Source organism: Oryctolagus cuniculus, chromosome 14 (assembly GCF_964237555.1).
Source record: "Oryctolagus cuniculus chromosome 14, mOryCun1.1, whole genome shotgun sequence".
Classification (NCBI taxonomy): domain Eukaryota; kingdom Metazoa; phylum Chordata; class Mammalia; order Lagomorpha; family Leporidae; genus Oryctolagus; species Oryctolagus cuniculus.
This window is the reverse complement of record NC_091445.1, coordinates 19,397,906-19,421,432: the sequence shown is the minus strand read 5'-3', so window position 1 is coordinate 19,421,432 and position 23,527 is coordinate 19,397,906. Positions and strand designations below refer to the sequence as shown.

Genomic DNA, 23,527 nt, shown 5'->3' with positions numbered 1-23,527 from the left:
GCAGGCTGGGTGCTGCTTGGTGGGTCTGCAGGTACACTCCCAGGCCAGATCCTAAAGGACAGGCCATGGGGATGCCGGGGAGTCCAGGGGACAACCCGGTGTCCAGGAGGGAGAGGGCTTCTGTCACACAGAGGACAACAGGTTTCTAAAGAGCTCAGAGGCTTCTGGAACTGCTGGGAGCCTCTCCCCACCCTCAGGAAGCCAGGAGCAGAGAGGGCTAGGAGCAGGTGTTCTGGAGAGGGGGATGGGGGTTACGGCCACACCAACAGCAGCACCCAGGGGCCCAGACAGCCTATTTCCTCTAACACTGAGTTACTGTAGGACTAGGGCAAGTTGCTGAACCCCTCTGAGCCTGTCCCACGGGATGTGACCTATGAATAACAGCTCTGCTCCCAAGTTGTTGAGAAGCATCCATGATCAGGAAAGTGCAAAACAGCCCCTGGATGCTGGCACGCAGTAAGTTCACGGTACTCCAATGTGCTGTGTTTAAAATGCTGTCTTCCACCTCCAGGTGCGCTCAGTTCAGAAGTGTGTCTCCTGTCTGCACTGCAGGAGACACCGTGCTGGGCTCTGTCTCAACAGCATAGAACTTTCTGGCTGATTTCAGCATGATCATCCAGTTTTATCTGATGCCCATAACCATCCTCTACACCAAGCAAACGGGGCAGGTTTCTCCGTGGGGAGGGGGGGAGGGAGTAGATTCAGGGATGCTAAGTCAGCTGCCAAAGACACACTTTTAAAAAGTGAATGGAAGGGCTGGGGTGGAGGTGCAGCTGGTGTTGGGTTAAGCTGCTACCTGGATGCCCGACTCCCCTATCAGAGTGACTGGTCCCAGTCTTGGCTCTGCTCTCCATTCCAGCTTCCTGCTCGTGTGCACCCTAGGAGGCAGCAGGTGATGGTTCAGGTCCTGGGGTGCCTGTCACCCATATGACAGTCTTGGATTGGGTTCCTGGCTCCAGCTGGCCCAGTCCTAGGTGTTGTGGGCACTTAAGGAGTGAATAAGTAGGTAGAAGATCTCTTTATAGAATAATTTAGGATTTATTTGAAAGGCAGAGTGACAGAGAGGAGAGACAAAGAGAAGGAGGGGGAAGAGTGTGTGTGGGAGGGGAGAGAGAGAGAGAGAGAGAGAGAGAGAGAGAGAGAGAGAGAGAGAGAATTGATCCTTCATCTGTTGCATCACTCCCTAAATGGCCACAAAAGCCAGTGCTGGGCCAGGCTAAAGACAGAAGCCAGGCACTCGATCCCAGGCTCCCACATGGGTGGCAGGGGCTCAGGTAGCCGGGCCATCACCAGCTGTGTTCCCAGGTGCACGAACAGGGGGTTGGATGAAGTGCAGCAGCCAGACTCAATCTGGTGCTCCGATAGGGGTGTCAGAGTCTGGCCCAACCTGCTGCACCACAGCGCCGGCCCCTCTGCTGTTCAAGTCAGTAACAAAGAAACAGGGAAAAGAACTGAAATGGCAACGGTAGCCGACGTTGTTACAGATTCTTCCTGTCTGCTGAACAGGGACTTCTCTAGTTGTGTCTGTGTATACATGTGCACGCGCGTGCGTGTGTGTACATACACACACACACACACACACCCCACTTCGCTGGTTTCAGGTGCCCAGCATCACGGTTGCTCACAGAGCAGCTCCCCAGCCGGGTCTGGGCTGTGTCGTCTGTGCCCCCTGGATGTTCTCAGGCGACCTGGGGCTGACCCGACAGGATGACGACCCAGCAGACCCCCACTGCAGCCCTTTAGCCGGCTTTGTGGCTACATCAACGGGCAAGGAAACGGAGCCGACTCGCCAGTGGAGCTGACTCGCCACACAACAGGGGGACCTGGGTGGGGGAAGCCCTCTGCCTGCTGCAGGGCTGCAGGGGGTGGGGGGGGGCACAATAGCAGGTGTCACCAGGAATAGAAGACAATTAATTACCAGGAAGGCTACAATGGTTTTCCAATGTGGCAATTCAAAACACAATGCAAACCACTACGCCTTGAACTTGGATAAAGCAACAATGACATTAAGGCCCTCAGCCATGTGTCGAGTACTTTCACGCACCTTCCGTGCCCTCTCCCCGTGCAGCCGCCTAACCAAGCCCTTCCCAAACAGGAGGCGCGACCTCCTCACAGCCGTCTCTGCTTTCGTTTGCGGTAAGCAGGTACCTCTTTTCCTCCTCGCGGTTTATTCCCCAGAAAGGATGCTGCTTACCCGAGTGTCAGGGGGTGGGGCCGTGGCGTGGGTGATGGAGGCAGGGCTTTGGGAGACCACTTCTGAGACGGCAGCAGAGAGCATGGCATCGTCGAATTTCTTGCATGAACGAGAAGACACTTGGATCAGTCACTGCTGTATATAAAGTCACGCCCACCACACCACCCCGCGAATACAGCCTGAGAGCTGTGAGCGCGCTCCTGCTCCCGACCCAAATCCTCGCACAGTAACACAACCTCCATGGTGGTGTTCTGCTTCCTTCTCCGTTGCCTTGCTCCATGTGACTTCCTGTTTCCAGGGCGCGTTCAGATTTTTATTCCGAACACTGGATAATTGAATCATTTAGACTTCTGTGGCTCTGCAGTGTGTACACATTTCTTGTTGTGCATTTAAGTTGAAGTTTTTCAATTTGTAATGAATGGTTCTAGGTTTCCCACAAGTTTTGAAGTTTGAGAGAGACAAAGATCTCTTCCATCCACTGGTGTACTCCCCAAATGCCTGCAATAGGCTTTGGGCCAGGCCAAAGCCAGGAGCCCAGAACTCTATCTGGGTCTCCCCCATGGGTGGCAGGAACTCAAGTACTTGAGCCATCAGTGCTGTCTCTCAGGATGAGCATTTGCAGGAAGCTGGATCAGAAGCGGAGCAGCTGGGACTTGACCCAGGCATTCCAGTCTGAGATGTGGTTGCCCCAAGTGGATTAACCCGCTGCACCACAACTGCTCTGGCTAAGTGCCAGAAGTGCATCTTTTTATGTGCTGGCTGTATTCTGCCAAGCTGCTCTCTCCAGGAAATCATTATGCTAAAAACAATGAATGAGAACGTCCGCTTTCCCATGGCCTGGCCTGCCAGGATTAGAGTTCTATCACATATTTTCATTTCTGATAATCTGCTCAGCCCATGGCTGCTGCGGGCCTCTGGGGCATGGACTAGCAGATGAGAGCTCTCTCCCTCACAAAAAGACAGTGTGTGAATTTCCTGTTTGCTTCCAGTATTACTAGGAGAATACAGTAAAAGATGTTCATTTTTATTTGTTTGAAAGGCAGAGTGAAAGATAGAGATCTTCCGTCCACTGGCTCATGCCCCAGATGCCTGCAACAACCTGGGCTGGGCCAGGCTGAGGGCAGGAGCCAGGACTCCATTCAGGTCTCCCGCGTCGGGGGCAGGGACTCAGCACTTGAGCCGTCCCGACGCCTCCCTGGGGCATTAGCAGTAGCAAAGGCAGAGGCGGGACTTGATCCTGGCCACTCCCACATGGGATGTAGCCCGCTGTACCACAAGGCCCACCCCCGGGGAGTAGTTTATGATTTCTTTACAAATAGAATCTGTCCCATTTTATTGTGAGTAAAGAACATGCTGTGTAGAGGAACCACTCACACACTGGAACACTGATTATGAGCCCCTGTGGGGCACTTCCTGGGCCTCCCCCCACGTAACTGCCCATCGCAGCCATTCAACGGTTATCCCCTCTGTCACTTCTACTTTAATAACTGTAGTGTGGACACTAGTGATCGCTTTTCCTTGGCTAGGTTGTTAAAAAAAACTACCCTTAGAAAGTTTTTTTTTTAAATCTTAAATCCCTTATTCCTTTCTGGAGGGGAGCACAGACATCTACATTCAGTGCCACAGTCTCCAAGTCTTTAAATCTCTAAAAGAAAAGCCCAGCTACGTGCTAAGAATTAAGACAGGAGGAGGACGTTCCCACAACCTGGTCACAACAATTTCTGCATCTCTGCAGAGATCCGAGTCCTTAGCCCTGGGATACCAAGCACGGCCTTCTTCCCTGTATCTTCGGGTTCCCAGATCCAGGCTAGGCCTCCCCGTGGCCTTGATGCCTGCCTGCCTGCATAGAGGAGGAGGAGGAGACAACGGCCTGGGACTGGGAGGCGGCAGCCCGGCATTCGCACAGCAGTGTGGGCAGCGAGCCCTCCTTGGAAGGTGTCCTGATACAGCACGGGCAACATCCGACTCCCCCAGGGAAGCACTGTTTCTGTGGCCGTCAGTCCTTTCTCAGCTGGTGCAAGTTCAAGTCCTATACCACTGTCCTACAGGGACCTGTTGACCTGTTTTCTAACTGACTTCCCACAGAACTCTCACATCCAGTGGTTTCAAAAGTGGCTTCACTGTGAACAGACAATCCAGCCCCCACGAGAGGTGGTTACATAAGCTGGGGATGCTAGCAGATGTGCCACATGCATTTCTGCACAAAAAGCCGAGAGCAGGGGCCGGTGCCGTGGTATAGTAGGCTAAGCCTCCACCTGTGATGCTGGTATCCCATGTGGGCACTGGCTCGAATCCTGGCTGCTTTAATTCTGATCCAGCTCTCTGCTATGGCCTAGGAAAGCAGTGGAAGATGGCCCAAGTGCTTGGGCCCCTGCACCTCCCCTGTGTGGGAGACACAGAGGAAGCTCCGGGCTCCTGGCTTCAGATTGACCATTGAGGCCATTTGGGGAATGAACCAGCAGATGAGAGACCTTTCTCTCTTCCTCTCTGTAACTCTGCTTCTCAAATAAATCCTAAAAAACAAACAAAAAAGCCAAGAACATCCCATGGGAGAGAAACTTGCCTCTCAAGACCCAGCGCTGCCCCAACTGCGTGAATGTGAATTAACAGAATTTCTCCTGAGGCGCCCGTCCACACCACGTGGAGCTAAGTGTTCACAGGCAGGAATCTGTCGAGCGATAAAACTAGACCGAATGGGGAACGCTGTCTACAAGGTCATCTTGGATAAACTCAGACCAGGATTCTCTTCTCACAGGGGCACTCCGAGTACTACACGCTCGAGGGCTCAGTCAGTGGGCCCACGTGACACGGTGCGTGCGACACGTTTTTAGGGCTACCGCGTGCTGAGGGCCATTCATTTCGCGACAGTTCCTTCAGCTCCCAATGTACAAGCTTCCATGGGTCCCACCCACCCTGAAGAGAAGCCAAGAGCGTCACACTTACGAGAGACGAGGCGCTCGACGGACCCGAGAAGTCCTCAGACAAGGCGTCCAGGAGGAGGTCCTCGCTCAAGGCCTGCAAGACCCAGGAAAGGGGTCAGCGTCCACCCCAGCGCCGTCCCCTTCACAAGCCAGCCAGCTCAGTGCACGCACAGGGATCCCCTCCCAAGTTAGTGACGGCGGCCACAGTAGCGGACATCGAAGGAACGTGTTTGCTTACTGGAAGTTGTGCAGTGGGCTCTGATGGCAGGAGTGGTTTTCCATCTTTATCCTATCCAGGGAAGAAACAGGGCATTGAAATACATTTTATTCCAAGTAGGAGATCTTGTACACACTGTAGGATCAAGAGGCTATACCTACCATTGGACGTTAAACAAAACAAAACCACTTACTTGAGAGGCAGAGAGCAAGCGAGCGAGCGAGTTACCCCACCTGCTGGTTTACTCCCCCAGTGCCTGCAGCAGCCGGGGTTAGGCTGGGCCAAAGCTGAGAAAGGAACCCAGGTACATGAGCCTTCACGGCTGCCTCCCAGGGTGAGCTTGAGCACAAAGCTGGAATCAGGAGCGGGAGCTGGGAATTGAACCCAGGTACTTCAACATGGAACGTGGGCATCCTAACCGGTGGGCTGACTGCCCCCTCTCTGCTGTGCATTTCAAACTACGTGGGTCATTTCGCCAGAGAACACACTCCAGGTACCTCACATGTGGCAGACAGTCCTGGGGCATGGGGACCATGCGTGGGATCGGGCATGGTGTGACCTCAGAAGCCTGGCACCCAGCACAGGGAAGGGCCACGGTGCTGCCATGGGCTTGCAGGATACTGCAGGACAACCTGGAACTACCCAGGGATGAGCTTTGCAGAAAACATGGGATAACTTCACATGCCACACATGGACCGCGTGCCATTCCCCGACTTGGGCATGGGGAAGACCACAGAGAAGAGCATCAGGCCCCTGCCCACAGGCAGTGGGCGCTGTGGCTGGGACACTGAGGCTGGGGGCTCAGAACACGCCAAGCCTTCAACCACTCTATGGGCCGCAAGACCGGCAAGGCATGTGGGGCTCTTTAGTAAAACGAGATCTAGAACGTAACGCTTAGTCCCATTTATCTATATACACACACACACACACACACACACACGCAGGAAACTGGTCCAGGGTCTGCCAGCTGTGTGTTTCGTGCACTTACAACATGAAGGGCAGTGGGTTTGGAGAGGTCACCTGCTTCCTGGGGCTGACATCAACTTGTGGGTATCCCTCGCCACCCGCCCTGCGGTTCACCCGCACTCTGACCACTCTGCAATGTCAAGGGGGTGGTCCCCACCACACCCCAGATACAAAGGCAGCAAATGTTCCAAACAAGGAACGGGACCCCAGGGATACCCCAGCTCCACACTCCAAGGGAAATGGATTTCCTATCATGTCATCACCACGGCGGGTTAAACCACGCCGGCATCCCACATGGGTGCTGGTTTGAGTCTGGGCTGCTCCACTTCAAAGCCAGCTCTCTGCTAAAGTGCCTGGGAAAGCAATGGAAGATGGCCCAAGTGCTTGGACTCCTGACCCATGTGGGAGACCCAGATGAAGCTCCTGGCTTCCACCTAGCCCAGCGTTGACTGTTGCACACATTTAGGGAGTGAACCAGAGGATGGAAGACATCTCTAACTCTGCTTTTAAAATAAATAGATCTTCGGGCTGATGCTGTGGTATAGCAGGTAAAACTGACATTTAAGCCGGTGCTGCGGCTCAATAGGCTAATCCTCTGCCTGCGGCGCCGGCACACCTGGTTCTAGTCCCGGTCGGGGCACCAGATTCTGTCCCGGTTGCTCCTCTTCCAGTCCAGCTCTCTGCTGTGGCCCGGGAGTGCAGTGGAAGATGGCCCAAGTGCTTGGGCCCCTGCACCCACATGGGAGACCTGGAAAAACTCCTGGCTTCAGATCGGCCTAGCTCCAGCCATTGTGGCCATTTGGAGAGTGAACCAGTAGATGGAAAAGTTCTCTATAACTCTGCCTTTCAAGTAAATAAGTAAATCTTAAAAAAAAAAAAAAAAAAAAAAAAAAAAAAAAAAAAAAAAAAAGTAGATCTTAAGGAAAAAAAAAAAACTCTAAATGCAGAAAGGCATCAGAATGAAGGCATCTGGACTGAGGGCTCGGGACAGTCCCTGCTAGTCCACAGCCAGTGCCTGTGGATGAGCGCATCCCAGCACTGCCGACGGAGCTGAGACAGGGATCGTTTATAAGCAGCGGCTGTGAAGCTGCCAGCATCCATGTGGCTGTCGGTGCACCTGCCCTGTTTCAGTGACCGCACTTAAGTGGCAAGACGTGGAACGCCGTCTTCACCGCTGTTGCTGGTTCTGCACCACCTGTACTTTCCAAATAAGGAAATCAGCCCACCTGCCTCTCACTGTTAACCAAGCTCGCATTTTTTCAACTTGCATCTCAGAGTTGCAAATTGTCCTTCACAGAAAATAACTTTTTTATTGTGGGCTTTCTGTATTTCAGGTACTGGGATAAACCTTGTTAGAGAGGAAGGCAGACATTAGACTTCCCTCCCTTAGCAAAGAACGTGAAGCCCACGTTGGAATATCATAGCTTCCTAGCTGATGTTCCGTGCCATGAGTCTGCATGGTTTGAAATGTTAAGAAATGAGATCTTTATGTTCCATGTCCATTCCTACATCCCTATGCTATATAGATAAATTCAGTATGAATTAAAATCAGAGAGGGAAAACACTCCACCTGTTTACCTTAGCCTCTTCCAGTCTATAATCAGGGGGAATGGTTTCTTCCTTTTCACCAAGTTTTTCCCGCTCTTCTTCCTTGGATTTCTCCTGAACAACAACAACGAAAAAGTCACACCATTCCCCTTGTTAAGATACCGTTCTCCCCCTCAAAGGGTGCCTGGGTGACGACACTGGGCACTGGGGGTAGGCAGAGCTACCGTTAGAACACACACAGGGGTGTAGGTCTGGGGTTCCCGCAGTGACTTGTAATCTTTAAAGCTATCTGAGGACAGCAGGCTCGGCTGCCACCAGGCACCTGCTGGGCTAACGGTGTGCAAGGAGCAGTGCACGGCCACCACTCAGCAGCGGGAGTGCAGGCAGACAGAGCCGAGACTCGGAGAAGGCTGCCACATGTGAGCTGTCCACCCTCCGTGGTCTCAGACCCTGGGGCTTATGCAGGGGTAGCTTAGTAAACAGGGCAGCAGATCAAGTTGGTGGGGTACAGACGACTAACCTATGCGGGAGGGGATGCTCCCTGATAGCTTTTTTCCTATAAGAATCTGAACTGCCATTACCTTGATTTTATCTGCCACAGGTTTCCCTTCTTCTGGATCAGCCTCCTTCCTCCCAAGGCTGCCAGCCAAGGCTTCCACGGCATCATCCGGCACCGTGCTCTTCTGCTGGGGTAGAGAAGTGGGTATACCGAGGAGGCGGTCAGTCATGCCTTCATCACACCCCACGACACAGTCCACACACGCACACCCCGATTTCAGGTCTAGATGAGAAGTGCATGCTGTCTTTTAATAACTGGAGCAGTCAACTGGACTAGGATCCATGGTTAGAAAACTTGAAATGTGGAGGACTAGCATTGTGGCACAGAGGATTAAGCCACTGCCTGTGACACTGGCATCCCACACCTGAGCCCTAAAGGGTTTGAGTCCCGGCTGCTCCACTTCCAATCCTGCTCCCTGCTAATGTGTCTGAGAAAGTAGCTGAAGATGGACCAAGTCCTTGGGCCCTGCCACCATGTGGGAGACCTAACTGGAGTTTCTGGCTCCTGGCGTCAGCCAGTCGGGGAGTGAACCAGCAGATGGAAGAGCTGTCTCCTTTTCGCTCTGTAACTGCCTCTCAAATTTTGAAAGCAAAAACAAAACCCCACAGAAACTTAACAAGTTTTAAATGTCAGACAGACGTGGCGAGATATACAATCTCACTCAGGGTTTTTGTTTAGAATTACAGAAGGCGTTGGCACGAGGGCTGCCAGGGAAGGAGATGGCCCAGGGAAGACCCTCAGAAAGCCCACAGGACGGGGCACTGTGCCCCGATTTCCATGGGTCCAGCCAGCCACCCTGGAGGTAGCCCAGAGCATGCTTTCTGACCGGGCTCCCACCGGTCAGCATGGATTCCCCACTGGCTCAGGGCTGTCTGCCTGTGAGCCACCTGCCCCAGCGTCCTGTGGTTCAGAGTGCAACTTGCTCTCATCTCACCATCTCGGGAGCTCAGGCCATGCTGGGGTTTCAAACACGGAGCATGAGTGACATAAAGGGAAAGTAAAGGAGAAGCCACGTTTATGCTAACAGACTGACCATGTCTGGGGCCAGTGCTGTGGTTCCGTGGGTAAAGCCACTGCTTGTGACACCTGCATTCCATATGGGAGTGTGGTTCCAGTACTGGCTGCTCTGCTTCTGATCTGATCTAGGTTCCTGTTAACTCGCAGGCTGGGAGGCAGCAGATGACTGGCCAAGCACTTGGTGCCTACCAGCTACATGGGAAACCTGCACTGAGTGTTGGACTCTCGGCTTCAGCCTGGCCCAGCCTTGGCTGCTGTGGCCATTTGGGGAGTGAACCAGTAGATGGAAGACATCACTTTCTGTCACTTGGGCTTACAAATAAAGAAATCTTTTTTAAAAAGGCTAGATCTGGCTTTTCAAAACTTAGTAATGTGTATATCACAAGCTTAACTCATACAAGTCAATTTAATGGTTCATAGCCAGTATTTTTTTTTTTTTCATGAGAAAACAGGATGCAGCAGGCCTAACAGGGATAAGCCCTGTTCTTGAAGGTGTGGTTTTCATTGTGTGGGTGCTGGGTCACAGTATCGGGGACTTTCTTATTGCCAGCCCTGACCAAGCAAGTGGGACAAACCCTGCTGGGTCTCACTGTATTCTTATCGTAGAAGTCTCTGACCACACACTGAGTGTTTATTAGACTTTTAAAGTAAAACTGTCTTCGTCACATATCTATATCTATAGATGTATAGTTTAGCCATCATTTCAAGTAAGACAAAATTTTTCAGCTATTCTCTGATGTAAAAGAAAACCCAGAAAAGGGAGCCTGAATGGAATGATTCATCGCCATCTGGTGGCTGGACATTGCAATGATTTTATTCCCAGGAGCAACGGCGCTATTCAAGTTGTTAGGGACGGCAGAGGTGTGCTGGCCGCCTGAGTGGTGACCTGGTGTGACACCTGCACTGTCCCCCACTCCCCGCTGCAGAGTCTTTGGAAACCACTGCTTCCCAAGCCCGTGCCCTCCGCTGAGCTTGTTTGAGAAACGACAGAGTGGAGGAGAAGCTAGGAGACACAGCAGTGCCGAGAATGAAGGGATCCAGGAGTGGGACTGAGGACGACAATGCCCGTGGCTGCCATATTCCCGGTGGCCAGATTCAGAACTGGAGCTTGCGTCTCTGGATCTTCTCCAACTCTCTGCAGGCACACAAGACCCAGCCAGGGCCACTTCCTTCCTGTGGTCTCTGCGCCTTCACCCTGAAATCCCTAAGCTGTTCCTGAGTCCTCGGACCTTCGCCACACCCACAGACACGCCTTCTAGCTCCCCAAGGGGTCACAGTCCCTGGAGTGCCAACAGCCTCAGCAAGTGTGTGGGGGGGGGGGGGCAGGAAAGGAGGTGGTTGAAGGGGCAAACAGGAGGTCCTTGTCTACCCCACTGGACACCCGGCATGCAACCCCCTGGGTCGGGGTGGAGCTGGAAAGGAACCAGCTGAGTGCTCTCAGGCCTGGCAGTCTCTGTTGGCACACAGGGTAGACGGCGTGGCGCTGGTCACCGGAGCTCTGCCCTGGAATGCTGCCTATTGCCTCCGACTCCCCTCCCTGCCCCTGTCCCTGCTTCTCACTGGTGTCACTGGCGTGGGACCCCACCTAGATTCCCTCCGAGTCTCTTCTTTGATGCCACTGCGGCTTGGGGTGTGGAAACCTCTAGCAAAGGGGGCGGGTCCTATCGTGGCCAGCAGGGAGAACCTGGACTCAGGTGATTTGCTGCTGTCACCCAGGCCTTCCCTGGCAGGAGGCAGCCACTTCTCAGCATCTGAGACACATGTGTGTGACACCTGCCTCGAGACTCCCTTTTCTCCACAAGTGCATGCACACCTCCTGGGGACATCAGGTGCGTGGCTCACTGGCCGTCCTCTAGATGGCGCCACGCACACTTCTCAGAGCCATCCTGCCCACTGCCCACAAGCCTTGGCCAGTTCCTCCTGGGGAGGGCTTCATCACTCCAGATGCCTCTGCCCTTGCCCACGTGCAAGTGATCAGACAGTACCGTGCACTTGAGATGTGGCCCCGTCTACGCTAGGATGGCGGACAGCCAAGTGCAGGGTCCCCAGGGGAGGCTCTGAAACGTGAAGTGGGTCATTCAAGGTCAACCCAAAGCCTCCCTTCCCTGATGTGGAACAGGAAGCTGATGAGATGACAGGGGCAGGCTCCACAGTGCCCTCGGGGCCGTCTAGCGAGAAGATGCTGCCAAGCATGCCAAACAAGGGGTGGTAGACGTGGGCGCTGGAGGATCACAGAGCAGACTCGCTACAGCTGGAGGACACATGCTATTCTCTGCATCAGCAGACGGGTGCAAAAACCAATGAAACCATGGCAGGAAACAAAGGTTCAACCAGTGAAACGCCACACTTCAGAAACAACGCGTGCAAGACAGAAGACGCCGCGGGAGAAGAATTGAGTCAATCTGGGCCCCCCTGCTGGAAGAGTGGAGGGAGGAGGCGGTGCTCCTGGTGCCAATCATCCCACCGGAAAGGTCAGGGGTCGAGGGGAAGCAACATCACGCCAGCTACAAGACCCAGGCAAGCGGAAAAGATGCAGGGAGGCCAAAAGCCTGATGAGCCACAATGGCCAAGGAACTAGAAAGAACCTGAGAAGATGAGAGGAAACCAGAGCTTGCAACAATTTCATTAAACCGTCAGCCTGGGTTTCCATCACAGGGATTCAGGCACTCACCAGCGAGGCAGGCTTGGGTGGCACCGACTGTATACTGCACATGGACGTCCGAGGCACAGCTTCGGCCACTGGAGCGGGGACGGCAGCCTTGGACTCCTGGGGAGAGAAGCAGGTGCTCTGAGGAACTGCAGGAACGGGGGTTCACAATACACGCTGTATGAGACGCACCCACAAGCTGCTGCTGCTGTCAGGAGCTGTGAGCACGGTCCTCAGGGTGGGCAAGGGCCGCTGCCGTGGGGGGAGGCAGGGCGGGGCGTGCCACGGCTTCGTGGCCACCACTGTGTCAGTCTAGTGTTACCCCTCACCTTGGCCGAGCTACTTAGCCTCCGAGCTTCCATCTGCATCTGCACGGCTGCAAAGTGACCACAAGGGAGGTGTCCCGCGGGGCGGCCATGCGGCGGTGAGGGAGCGGAGGGGCGGGGCTGGGAACAGTACGTGCGAACACAGGAAGCGCAACAAACCTAAGCTGCTGCTATTTTTCTGTATTTCACTGTTCTGTTTTGTATTACAGCAAAACTGTACTTTTAAGTTATATACCTATTTCACTGTATTTTAATTTTGTATTTTATCATTCTATTGTTAACACATAAAATCTATTATTTTATATAACTTGTGTTTTATGTATCTTATAATTTTAGATGTTTTCTGTATATAATTTTGTATAGACATTTTATTTATAATTATTACAGATTGTATTATATGATAACAATGGAATAATATGGATTTACATAAATCTAAGAGCACGTTATATAAATGATGCAAAGCTACGGACAGACGCTAAGTAGCAACACAATACCAGAGGTTCTCAAAGTGCGGTCCCTGGAACTAACAGCTTCACGTTGTTTAAGATGACATAATAGTAATAAAAAAATTCTCAAAACTGGAGATTTACACTTTGAGAAACTTACTTCTGTTTTTCCAGTTGGCTTAGGCTGCTTTTCGTTACTCTTAGCCTGGCTAAAATCCTTGGAAAGTTCGTCAATAAGTTCTGACTCACTCCGAGGCTGTAAAATAGAAACACTGCCAATTATGAAGAGAATTTTTTAAAAGTAAAAAGTGTAAGAACAAATTTTATTTCCTATGTAACACATATTTTAGACCATATTTTAAGATTTCTTCTAAAACCAAAAGCTAATCTATATAGGGCACACTTTGCACTTACTAATGTAAGATAAAACTGTCGTGCAACAGGTAAGTAATATCAAACAACCTCTGCACCACAAGGCGGCAACGGTGTAGTCAAAGGTTTTCCCGCTACTTCAGTCAGAGGAGTCTTTGTTTAAATGAAATACTGTTCTCTCCGTGAAGATCCGGATAGTTTTTGAGATTGCCATCTTTCTGCTTCCTGAGGTCTTCCCTTCCAAAACAAGTCGCAGGAAGCGCAGATCACCTGCTCCCTTCCCGCAGACACATGGGGTCTGGGCAGGAGAGGCCTACCCTCCCTGGTCCTCTCAGGGCTGGTGGCATTGCTAGTCTGTGGCAGTGGAGGTCTCGTATGACCCCTGTCACCCTGGCCGCAGGGCGCTTGATGCAGCAGCTGGCCCAGCACGGATGGCCTTGGAGCGAGCCTCTGGGCCATCCACGTGACCCGTCCCGTGTCTCAGCCCCTCACTACAAGATGGGAACAACGTCTTCTTCACTCACCCTGGACTCAGGGATGACGTGCAAAACCATCTGGCGTGGAACTGGACGCTCAGTGGCTGGTGAGTGCTGCGGGTTAGCACCACTGTGACAGTCACTGCTGGTGCCACCAAGTTAAATACAGGCAACATGGGCTCTTCAGAGCACCTGATGCTGCGATGGGGCTCCAGCCCTAAGCGGCACCTTGAGCTAACCTACAGGGTCCTCTGGATATTCACGCCTCATGTTCAATGACTGTTACCTAGAAACTTAATGGTCCATATACCTCACAAGGAAACTGACTAATATAGGAAAAGGAGCCTGCTGATCAGCACAGTGTGGCCACCAGGGGCGCCCCTCTCCTCAGAATGAGGTTGGCCAGCACCATCTTAATCTATACTTGACCTCCCAACTGGCTTTTAAGGATCAGAAAAAAACTCATTTTCCAACCTTTGGTTTCTCTTCAGGCTCTGGCAACAGTGGTTTTCCATCTTTATCCTGTGGATGAAATGGAAAATTCACTGGAAATGCAACAAGAAATTTTGCTTTCATATCTGTTCAGCTGTTTGGGGAGGAATTCCAAGATATGAGAGGGACGCCTATTTCTTTTCTTATGTTGGAGTGAATTTCTGCTTCAGATTTACTTTTTAAAAATCAGAGTAAGAAGTTGAGCTGTAAATACCAAGAGACCAAATGTTACCAAATACGATGCAGGTTTACTTTTTAAAAATTAACAACAACAACAAAAAAACCAGTTTTTCCATCCATTTGATACAGCAACAGAATAAAGAAAAAAAAATGAGTTCACTGGCAAGAAAGGCACATCTTGGTTAATCAAAGATTTTAAGGAAGTCTCAATTCTCCACCCCGGTGAGGTTGCAGACCGCACGGCTGTAATACTCTTCAGCTTTCTGGATCTGAGGTTCCACAGTTTAGAGCACTTCTGAGAGTGAAAAGCTTTTCATGTACAAGCATAAATACAAACACCAAAGTAGCCACCCTGTGTTTGTATGCATGATCTCAGATTCTCAATCCTTAGCACAACACAACACAACAGCCTTAACCAAGGAGCCTGGCAGACAGCCGAGCACAGCGATGCCTTCATCTACCCGACAGAAACAACCATCCCCAAATCCTGCCTTCAGCTTTCAGCTGACGCATCCACAGCAAGTGTCCTTCAACACTCGAGACCCGTGACTCTGTGGGGTCTGTGAGGGCTGCACGGCCACTAAGCAGGGAGCCAGGCAGGGGCAAACCACCCTCCAGGTGTCAGGGGCAGAGGAGAGCCCGGGGTTTTCGGGGCTAGGATCTGAGCTGGGGCAGACACGCCTCAGGGTCAAGGGCACCGGTACCCAGGGTCAAGGCGAGTGTGTGGCTGCTGTGCACCGGGCTTTCAACTGACCGTGGCTGGTTTCAGTCTGTACTCGGCTGGGACGGTTTCATCATCTTCACCGCACTTCTCTACTTTTTCTTCTTTAGCTTTCGCCTGGTCAAAGTGGAGAGAGACAGAGAGAGCAGATGGACAACACACATACAATGAGACGCCACTTTCTTTGTGTACATCCTGGTGTCGCAGACAAGGCCAACTCCACGGCAGTGTCTGGAAGAGCTTTGTCCACCACAAACACAAGACCAGGGAGAACAGCTATGGAAAAGGCAGCACAGCGAGGGGTTAGCTGTCATTATTTTAGGAGCCTCCATCTTACTCTGAGAAGGGGAGAGAGAACACGACAAAACCCAGATGACAAGGAGGGAGAAGCGTTCACTGTAAGTCTTGGCTGTGGGTCCACGCGTACATAACTGGGTGTACCTCTTTTAACAGGAAAACCTCCAGTAGCACCAGGATTTCCCTGGACTACCAAACCATTTACAATGAACTTCATTAGAAGCCAGAGCGTAGATCACAGTGGGTCTGCTTGCAGGACGTAACACCTGCAATTTAAAGGACTGCGGAGAGGCGTGGGGCTCCAACACGTACTCATTCGTGCCTCAATCAAGGCAGGGACGGGATCACAATCCATGGGGTTCACTAGTTCACTGATCAATGTAAAAGTATCTGTTGAGCCCACTTAACGAGTCAGGCACACCCTAGGCTTTGGAACCAGTTCTGTTTTCCAACTGAAGCAAGAACTTTCTTCCTGCTTCTTTAACAGTCCCAGTGCCGGCCGACACTGCACACAGAGGCAAGGTAACAGTCCCCAGGGATGGCCGACATGGCACCCAGAGGAAAACCTGCTGTGCAGGGGATCTCCATGGCTAGGGGCTCTGCGGGGTCCCCAGCCTTCACAGTCTCACGCGTGTCCAGGGCCTCTGCGGATGAGGCTGTCCTCCCCACAACACTCGGGCTTGTGGACAGTGTCAAGCACAGCAAGCTCCTTGCTTTTCCCATCTAAGCTTCGTGTCCCCAAAACGCCTGCGTGACCTGGTTTGTTTGCAGCAGGCACAGAGAACAAATACACCTGCTGAACCGAAAAGGCTGTGCATCAGGGGACCACATCTCAAAGTGGCGAGAGATCATTATTTGAAAGGCAGAGCAACTGAGGGAGGGAGAGAGGGCGGGCGGGCGAGAGAATCCCCCACCCCTGGTTTACGTTCCAAAAGCCCACTCTAGCCAGGTTGGGTCAGACCAAAGCCAGGAGCCTGGACCTTAATGTAGGTCTCCCACATGGTGGCAGGGACCCAACTCCTGAGCTATCGCTGCTGCCTCCCAAGGTCTGCACACTAGCAGATGAGTCAGGAGTGGAGCCAGGGCACCTGCCCAGGCACCTCGATATGAGACGCAGGTGGCCTCAGTGGCATCTTAACCACCAGGTCAAGTGCCTGCTCCGCTGTCAGTCATTTTTATGTCACCTTTTTACATGTACTTATCCGAGTTCATCACTCTAAGGCTCTCTCGGTCCTGGAGTTTCAATCACATCTACACTTCCCATGTTTACTGTCTTACTTGATCTCCCCAATTCTCTGTAGAGGGCATGGTGCCAAGTGCGGGTCCCTCACAACCACACAGCACTGGCCTCCTGACCCCCTTGCCCCCACCGAGCCACCCAAGAACCCACACACATTGCCTGGCGGTCAGAGCCGCCATCGCCTGGGCACATTACTTGGTCCTGGTGGACAGAGACGGCTTCCCCTGCTCCCGTGTGCTCTCCGTCACAGAGCTTCTCGCTCCACACCCTGGCCGGGGAGCCCTCCAGGAACGTCGACGACACAAACTGGCCCATCCTGGACCAGGGCAGTTCCAGACTAGGGAGAGCTGCACCGGGTGAGGGTGGTCCCCCTTCCTCCATGGCAACGAAGCGGAACAGGAAGTGACAGCAGAGGTGGGAGCACTGTGACAGCAACACTGGCCACCTCCCCCCTCCTAGCTGATGGGGCTGGGGGGCTCCTGAGGATTCCAGGTCATGTTTCTAGCTGCCACCTGCCTCTGACACTCCCTCGTCAGACACAAGCACCTCTTTCTGCCGCTGGAGGACCAAGCTGAAAATTCTACAGAAACTGACTTCATATAAAAACTCCGCTACACCGGACACAAGCTTGCTTTGGCTCAGAGGGCTTAAGATCTCCGAGGGTAGTGGCTGGTGTTGTAGGCCAGCAGGTCAAGAGGTCGCTTGCGGTGCCAGCATCATACATGGGAGCTCTGGTTCAAGTCTTGGCTGCTCCGCTTATGATCCAGCTCCCTGCTAACTGTGCCAGGAAAGCAGCGGAGGATGGCCCAAGGGCGCAGCCCCTATACCTATGTGAAAGATAAGGACTGAGTTCCAGGCTCTGGCCTGGCCCAGACCCTGGCTGTTGTGGCCACCTGGAGAGTGAACGAGCGGATGGAAGAGCTCTCTCTCCCTCTCCCCTCCCCCACTGCTGTTCTGCCTTTCAAAGGATCTCAGAGACAGACACTCATTAGCATCTTCTAGAAATGTGCAGGAGCTCCAGTTAAGAGCCATTCTATTTCCACCTCTTTCCTCCCGCTTCCAGATGAAGGATCCTCCCTCCTTTTGCATGGCCTCCTTCTTACTGAGCTCCCAGAAACCATGGGAAAATGCAGAGACCACACTTCTACCAGGCCTCTGCCTCCCGTTATCTGCTTGAGTCAGGTGTCATTTAAGCTCCGACAAAGTAGTTGGGTGTTCATTTTAAACACCGGAGCTCTAGACACGTTACAAGATGAGCACTCAGATATGCCTGTTGGTTGCTCACCACCCAGCAACAAACAGCTAAGCTCAGACTTAGAAAGTACGGCGGAGGGAAGGGGAGTTCATCTGACAGCTCTGAGAGAACAGCTGTGCAGAAGCCGTGCACACATGCAGAAGGCGCGCAGTCCTGAGACCGGCAGACCCACATGCTCGGAACACGACTCCAGGATCAGTACCTCGGCCACTTCCTTGATGGAGCTCAGATCCAGCTCAGGTTCTGCCATCCGGGTGCCCAGCGAAGCCGACAGAGCCTCAAGTGCTTGGTCGCTCATTGCATCCTGTTAAAAACACACACACAAATGCCGTGCATGAAAACCAGAGAACATCTCCTGGGCCCGAATGATGCGCCGACTTCTCTGTGAAATACACACTTGAAAAACAGGAGGCGAGCCGTGGGTGGGGCAAGAACTTTGGGAGGGCGAGTTTCTTCGAAGAAGAAAGGAGAAAGAACTTACCGGAGAGTGAAAACTGAAGACAGGACAGGTCTCTACTGAGTGACAGTGCTCCCTGGGTACACGTCACCCCGTACTTAGCAAGCCAGAAGTGTAACTATACCCACAACCGAATGACTGCAAAGCACTCTCAGAGTAAGAGCTGCAAGTCGTAAACTTTCACTACCTCAAGTTTCCTTTCTCTAAAAATCCATCCTTAAGAAACCCTGTCCCCTGGCCAGGCAGCCCAGCCCAGGCAGCGGGGAAGCCCCACGCGGCCCCCTCTCCTCCCAGGACGCAGGGGCTGACGGGTGCAGGAGCTGGCGCTCTGAGGGGCGTGACGCTCACCACAGCTCCGCCCTGCTCCCCCAGCAGGCCAGACAGAACCAGATAACACTGTCCCCTCCCGGAGAGGGAGGCGGGAGCAGCGCTGATCTGGACCGCCTGCAGGTGGGGCTCACTTCCTCCTCCGAGGATTTCTGAGAATTTGGTCACAGTTGACTGTGGCTGAGAGGGCAGAGGCAGTTGGGACGACACCCTCCAGTCATTTGTGGGGCTCCCCCTCTCCTAGGAGACTGGGCTTTACGTTCCAAAGGTGCCACTTGTCTGGTCTTTGCTGTTCTGCGTGCTGTGAGGGCGAGAGCACCCCGGGGGGTGGAACAGAGAACCCTAGGCTTACATCATTGACACGTGCTTTACAGAAACACGCAGGCTTGCGGGAAGGCGATCGATACCACGTCCACAGTAGACCGAACGCGCCCACGGTGCTCCTGGGAAAAGCACCACTGGGCTTGGGCCAAAGCGGCACCGTCAGGCTGTTTGCAAGGGAAGGATTATTTATACCTCCTCCACCTTTCTCTTCTTCTCCTGGGGTGGGGCTGCAGCTCTCATGACTTTGGCCGACTCAGCTTCCAAAACTTCTCCTGCAGATTTCTGGAGAATAAAAAACAGCAAAGATCAGCTTTACAGGGAAGGAGGATGGGAGCAGGACGAATAAGCTGTCACCACTTTGAAGTGCAGCATTGTTTTCTCTTCTTGTGTTTAAGACCTTTTTTTATTTGAGAGACAGAGTCAGAGAGAGGGAGAGACAGAAAGGTTCACCCCAGCAAACAGCCACAACGGCCGGAACTGAGCGGACCTGAAACTAGAAGCTTCCCCTGGGTCCCCAGGCTGGGTGCAGGGCCCAAGTACTTGGGTCATCCTCCACTGCCCTCCCAGGCCACAGCAGAGAGCTGGATCGGGAGGCGAGCAGCCGGGACATGAACTGGAACCCGTATAGGACGAGGCGCTGTAGGCAGAGGCCCAGCCCACTATGCCACAGCGCCGGCCCCACACAAGACGGTTTCTAACATGTTCTCCTCACCGCTGCCTCCTTCCCGGCTTCCTTCCCACTGGCCACGGGAGAGCTGCAGGTGAAGTCAGACGACAGGGCGTCGATGGCATCGTCGGGGCCCAAGGGTGTCTAAAGACACAAGCACCCGGGACTTACCAGCGGGAAAGCACGCTGGGAGCCCAGCAAAGGCAAGCGGCCTCCCTCCGTCACCAACCCCGCCCCCCCCACCCCCACCCCCACCCCCGGAAGTGACAGCCCTGCTCCTCCAACCAGAGACAGGAAAGACATTCACGTCAACTCACCACGGAGTCTGGAGGTGGCCCCGCAACCCCTGTTTTTTTCTGAAACAAATAATTTGAGACATTTAGAAGGCAGACTTGATCCCTGTGATTGGCAGAAGGCACTGCCCAGCGCATGATGGGTCGAACTGTGTCCCCCAACCCCAGCCCACCCCAAATCCCCATGCTAACATCCTGACTCCTATCTCAGAAGGAAACCCTACTGCGTAGAGGGCCTTTGTAGGGGTTACCAAGCAAAGGTAGGGTCTTCAGGGCAGGCCCTAGCCCACAGAGGTACAGCCCTTGTGAAAAGGAGAAATCTAGACCTGGGAGTGTGTAGAGCGGAAGAGGATGTGAGGAGACACAGCCAAGAGCGAGACCTGCAGGATCCCTCCCTTGCATCCCAGAGGCGGCGCTAACCCTCCAGACACCGGGACTCTGGCCCTGAGCCTCCACCAGGGAGAGACAGGACTCTTCCCTCCCTCAGACCTCTGCACCTCACCCCAGGACCGAGCTTCACGTTCTATTTTATTATGTATATAGCACACGTATTTTCTAAATGTTCAAACCTGTGAAGACACTGGAATGAGATTATATTCCAAAAAGGAAATAGTCAAATAAGACTTACCTCCAGAAGTTCCCTGTATTTTGGAGGAATTGTAACTTCTCTTTTACCCAGTTCTTCTATGTAGGTGGAACTCATTGGATCCTGGAAGGAAAAAAAAAAAAAATCATACATGTAGGGGTGGTAAAGGATCAATTAACTGAGCCTATTATCTGAGCAGTCTAAAGCCAAAGCACTATCCCTTCATTAATTTATGAAACTACTGAGATGAAACAGAAATAAAAGTCATTATGAATTCAATAGAAAATTCTGAAATTCTAAGTTTACACAAATATCCACCATTTAATCCACATATGGATTATGAGTTAAATATTACGTAACCTGACAGAGGGCCAGAAGTAGTCTAAACACTAAAGTTGATTCCTTTATTAAAGATATATTAAGTATTTTCATTCTAATGTTCCTAGTACATCCAAAGGGACAGTTAACAACACAAACTTCTGTATCTCCCCAGCACCAATACGATCAGATCCAGTTATTTCCTACTCAGTACCTCAGGGGGGGAAAAGTCACAGCGCTGACGTCTCCTGCTTAGCTCTAATCCATTCCTCCTCCTTTTTTTTTTTAACTTTTATTTAATGAATATAAATTTCCCAAGTACGGCTTATGGATTACAATGGCTTCCCCCCCATAACGTCCCTCCCACCCGCAACCCTCCCCTTTCCCACTCCCTCTCCCATCCCATTCACATGAGGATTCATTTTCGATTCTCTTTATATACAGAAGATCAGTTTAGCATACATTAAGTAAAGATTAACAGTTTTCAACCACACAGAAACATAAAGTGAAAAATAATAGATGATTTTTTAAATGATGATGAAATCAGATCAGACCTATTGTCATGTTTAATCCCAGTGAGAGTCAAGTTGGGAATTGATAAAAAAAAAAAAAAATTTTTTTTTTTTTTTGCCAGAGTGTCTTGGCTTTCCATGCCTGAAATACTCTCATGGGCTTTTCAGCCAGATTGGAATGGCTTTAGGGCTGATTCTGAGGCCAGAGTGCTGTTTAGGACATCCGCCATTCTATGAGTCTGCTGAGTATCTCGCTTCCCATGTTGGATCACTCTCCCCTTTATTTATTCTATCGGTTAGTATTAGCAGGTACTAGACTTGTTTATGTGCTCCCTTTGACTCTTAGTCCTTTCATTATGATCAATTGTGAACAGAAATTGATCACTTGGACTGGTGAGATGGCATTGGTACATGCCACCTTGATGGGATTAAATTGGAGTCCCCTGGTATGTTTCTAACTCTACCATTTGGGGCAAGTCAGCTTGAGCATGTCCCAAATTGTACATCTCTTCCCTCTCTTCATTCCTCCTCCTTCTACCCCATCAGCCATTGCCCTGAACTTTAACCATATCGTATCCTTCCATGTACAGTTGAGCACAAACATTCATTACATCTGTAGGTATCCCATAGACAGATGGCACTACTCTGTATACCTTCAAATGCTACATCAACAGTTATCATACTGTACCAATTACCCATTACTATCACTATCACTATTACCTTTTATTCATAACTAGGTTTTTCTAACATAGCCATGTTGCTCCATGAATAATCAATTTTATGCACGATAGAGCACTGGGATATCCTATCCTCTGGACCAAATCGGTTCCAGTGTCTCATTTGTTCTCGTGATGCCGCCCCCCTGGGCAAGGCTCCTTCCCAGCGCTCCCTCCCCCGCCCACGGCAGACATCCTTGTTAAGGGGATGCATGTCTTCATCACCCACCAGCACACCAGCAATCCGCAACTGTCAGACTTTCAGTCTTATCAGCCTGGTGAGTGCAAAGTGGTTTCTGTTTTCATATCACTTGCCTCATAAACAGGAAGATTATTATTTTACTTGTTTACCAATCAAGTTCTAATTTTCTGTTATCTTCCTCTTTTTTAAAAAAAATTCTAGAAACAAATCCTTTGTTTATCTGTTGCAAAAGTTTTGATCGAGTCCATGATGTGTCTTCTTAATACTGGGGAAGATACTATTTCCCACCTTTTTAAGAATTAGGAACAGGGAGGAACTGAGGGTTGTAATCAGAGAAATCAAAATTAACTCCAGTCATAAAACGGCAAACATCTGGGAGTCAACACATTGTCAAGTCCACTGCACCGAAATCTTGCGCTCAGAAAACTAAGCCTTTGCAGCCATCACGGTCTTCGTTCTCCTGACCACCGAGTACGAATTCTTATAGATACCAAGACCACATACTGAAATTTCTGGTCCGGTGTAAGCTGTGGAATCTTCTTGGGTTTCGCTGGGCTCTCCCAAAGTGTCTATTAAGTCATCCAAAGCAGCATCCATGCCTGACTGGAAGAGACACACAGCAGGGAGCTCAGTGCTATGTCATGCACACCTCACGTTTAACTACAAAAAAAACCCTTTCCATGTAGCAAAATACCAGACTCCAAAATCATTCACACAACAGGTAAGAGACGGTCTCTCACAGACCCTTGGTATTCAAGCCTCAGAGTACACATTCTGGGTTGGAAAGACAAAACAAGTCTGCAGGCAACAACTACATCAACAAATGCATAAGCTCAATAGACAGCTGCCAGTCTAGTGAACTAGCAGTAAAAAGAGAAAAGAAAGTGAGCTCAAGGAAGTATGGCCATGTTGCTATAATCAATAGGAAGAATCTTTCTCATTTGCTGCTCATCAACAGTTGTCCAGAGTTTTATACCAAGAATCCCAATAAAGCTCAATGCAGCACCTCTTCCAAACATAATGCCTTAAAAAATGGGCTGCTGGGACTGGCATTGTGGTATAGTGGGTTAAGTTGCTGCTTGCAATGTTGGCACCCCATATGGGTGCTGGCTCGTGTCCCAGTTGTTCCACTTCTGGTCCAGCTCAAATGGCCTGGGAAAAGCAGAAGTTGGCCCAAGTGCTTGGGCCCCTAGTGCTCATGTGGGAGACCCTGATGAAGCTCCTGGTAGGCCTCATTCAGCCCCGGATGCT

The 23,527-nt window shown here is 51.5% G+C and overlaps 1 protein-coding gene across 1 annotated transcript in view; it reads right to left on the bottom strand.

The window, feature by feature from the left end:
- The window catches only part of CAST (calpastatin), a 67,218-nt gene that overhangs the window by 9,178 nt on the left and 34,513 nt on the right, over positions 1 to 23,527 (bottom strand). The window contains 15 exon segments of the mRNA NM_001082270.1: positions 2,195 to 2,293; positions 5,138 to 5,209; positions 5,354 to 5,404; positions 7,877 to 7,960; positions 8,428 to 8,532; positions 12,094 to 12,189; positions 13,002 to 13,097; positions 14,164 to 14,211; positions 15,116 to 15,199; positions 18,077 to 18,178; positions 19,175 to 19,264; positions 19,695 to 19,793; positions 19,967 to 20,005; positions 20,571 to 20,651; positions 22,781 to 22,879. Coding sequence (NP_001075739.1) covers positions 2,195 to 2,293; positions 5,138 to 5,209; positions 5,354 to 5,404; positions 7,877 to 7,960; positions 8,428 to 8,532; positions 12,094 to 12,189; positions 13,002 to 13,097; positions 14,164 to 14,211; positions 15,116 to 15,199; positions 18,077 to 18,178; positions 19,175 to 19,264; positions 19,695 to 19,793; positions 19,967 to 20,005; positions 20,571 to 20,651; positions 22,781 to 22,879 — 1,245 coding nt within the window.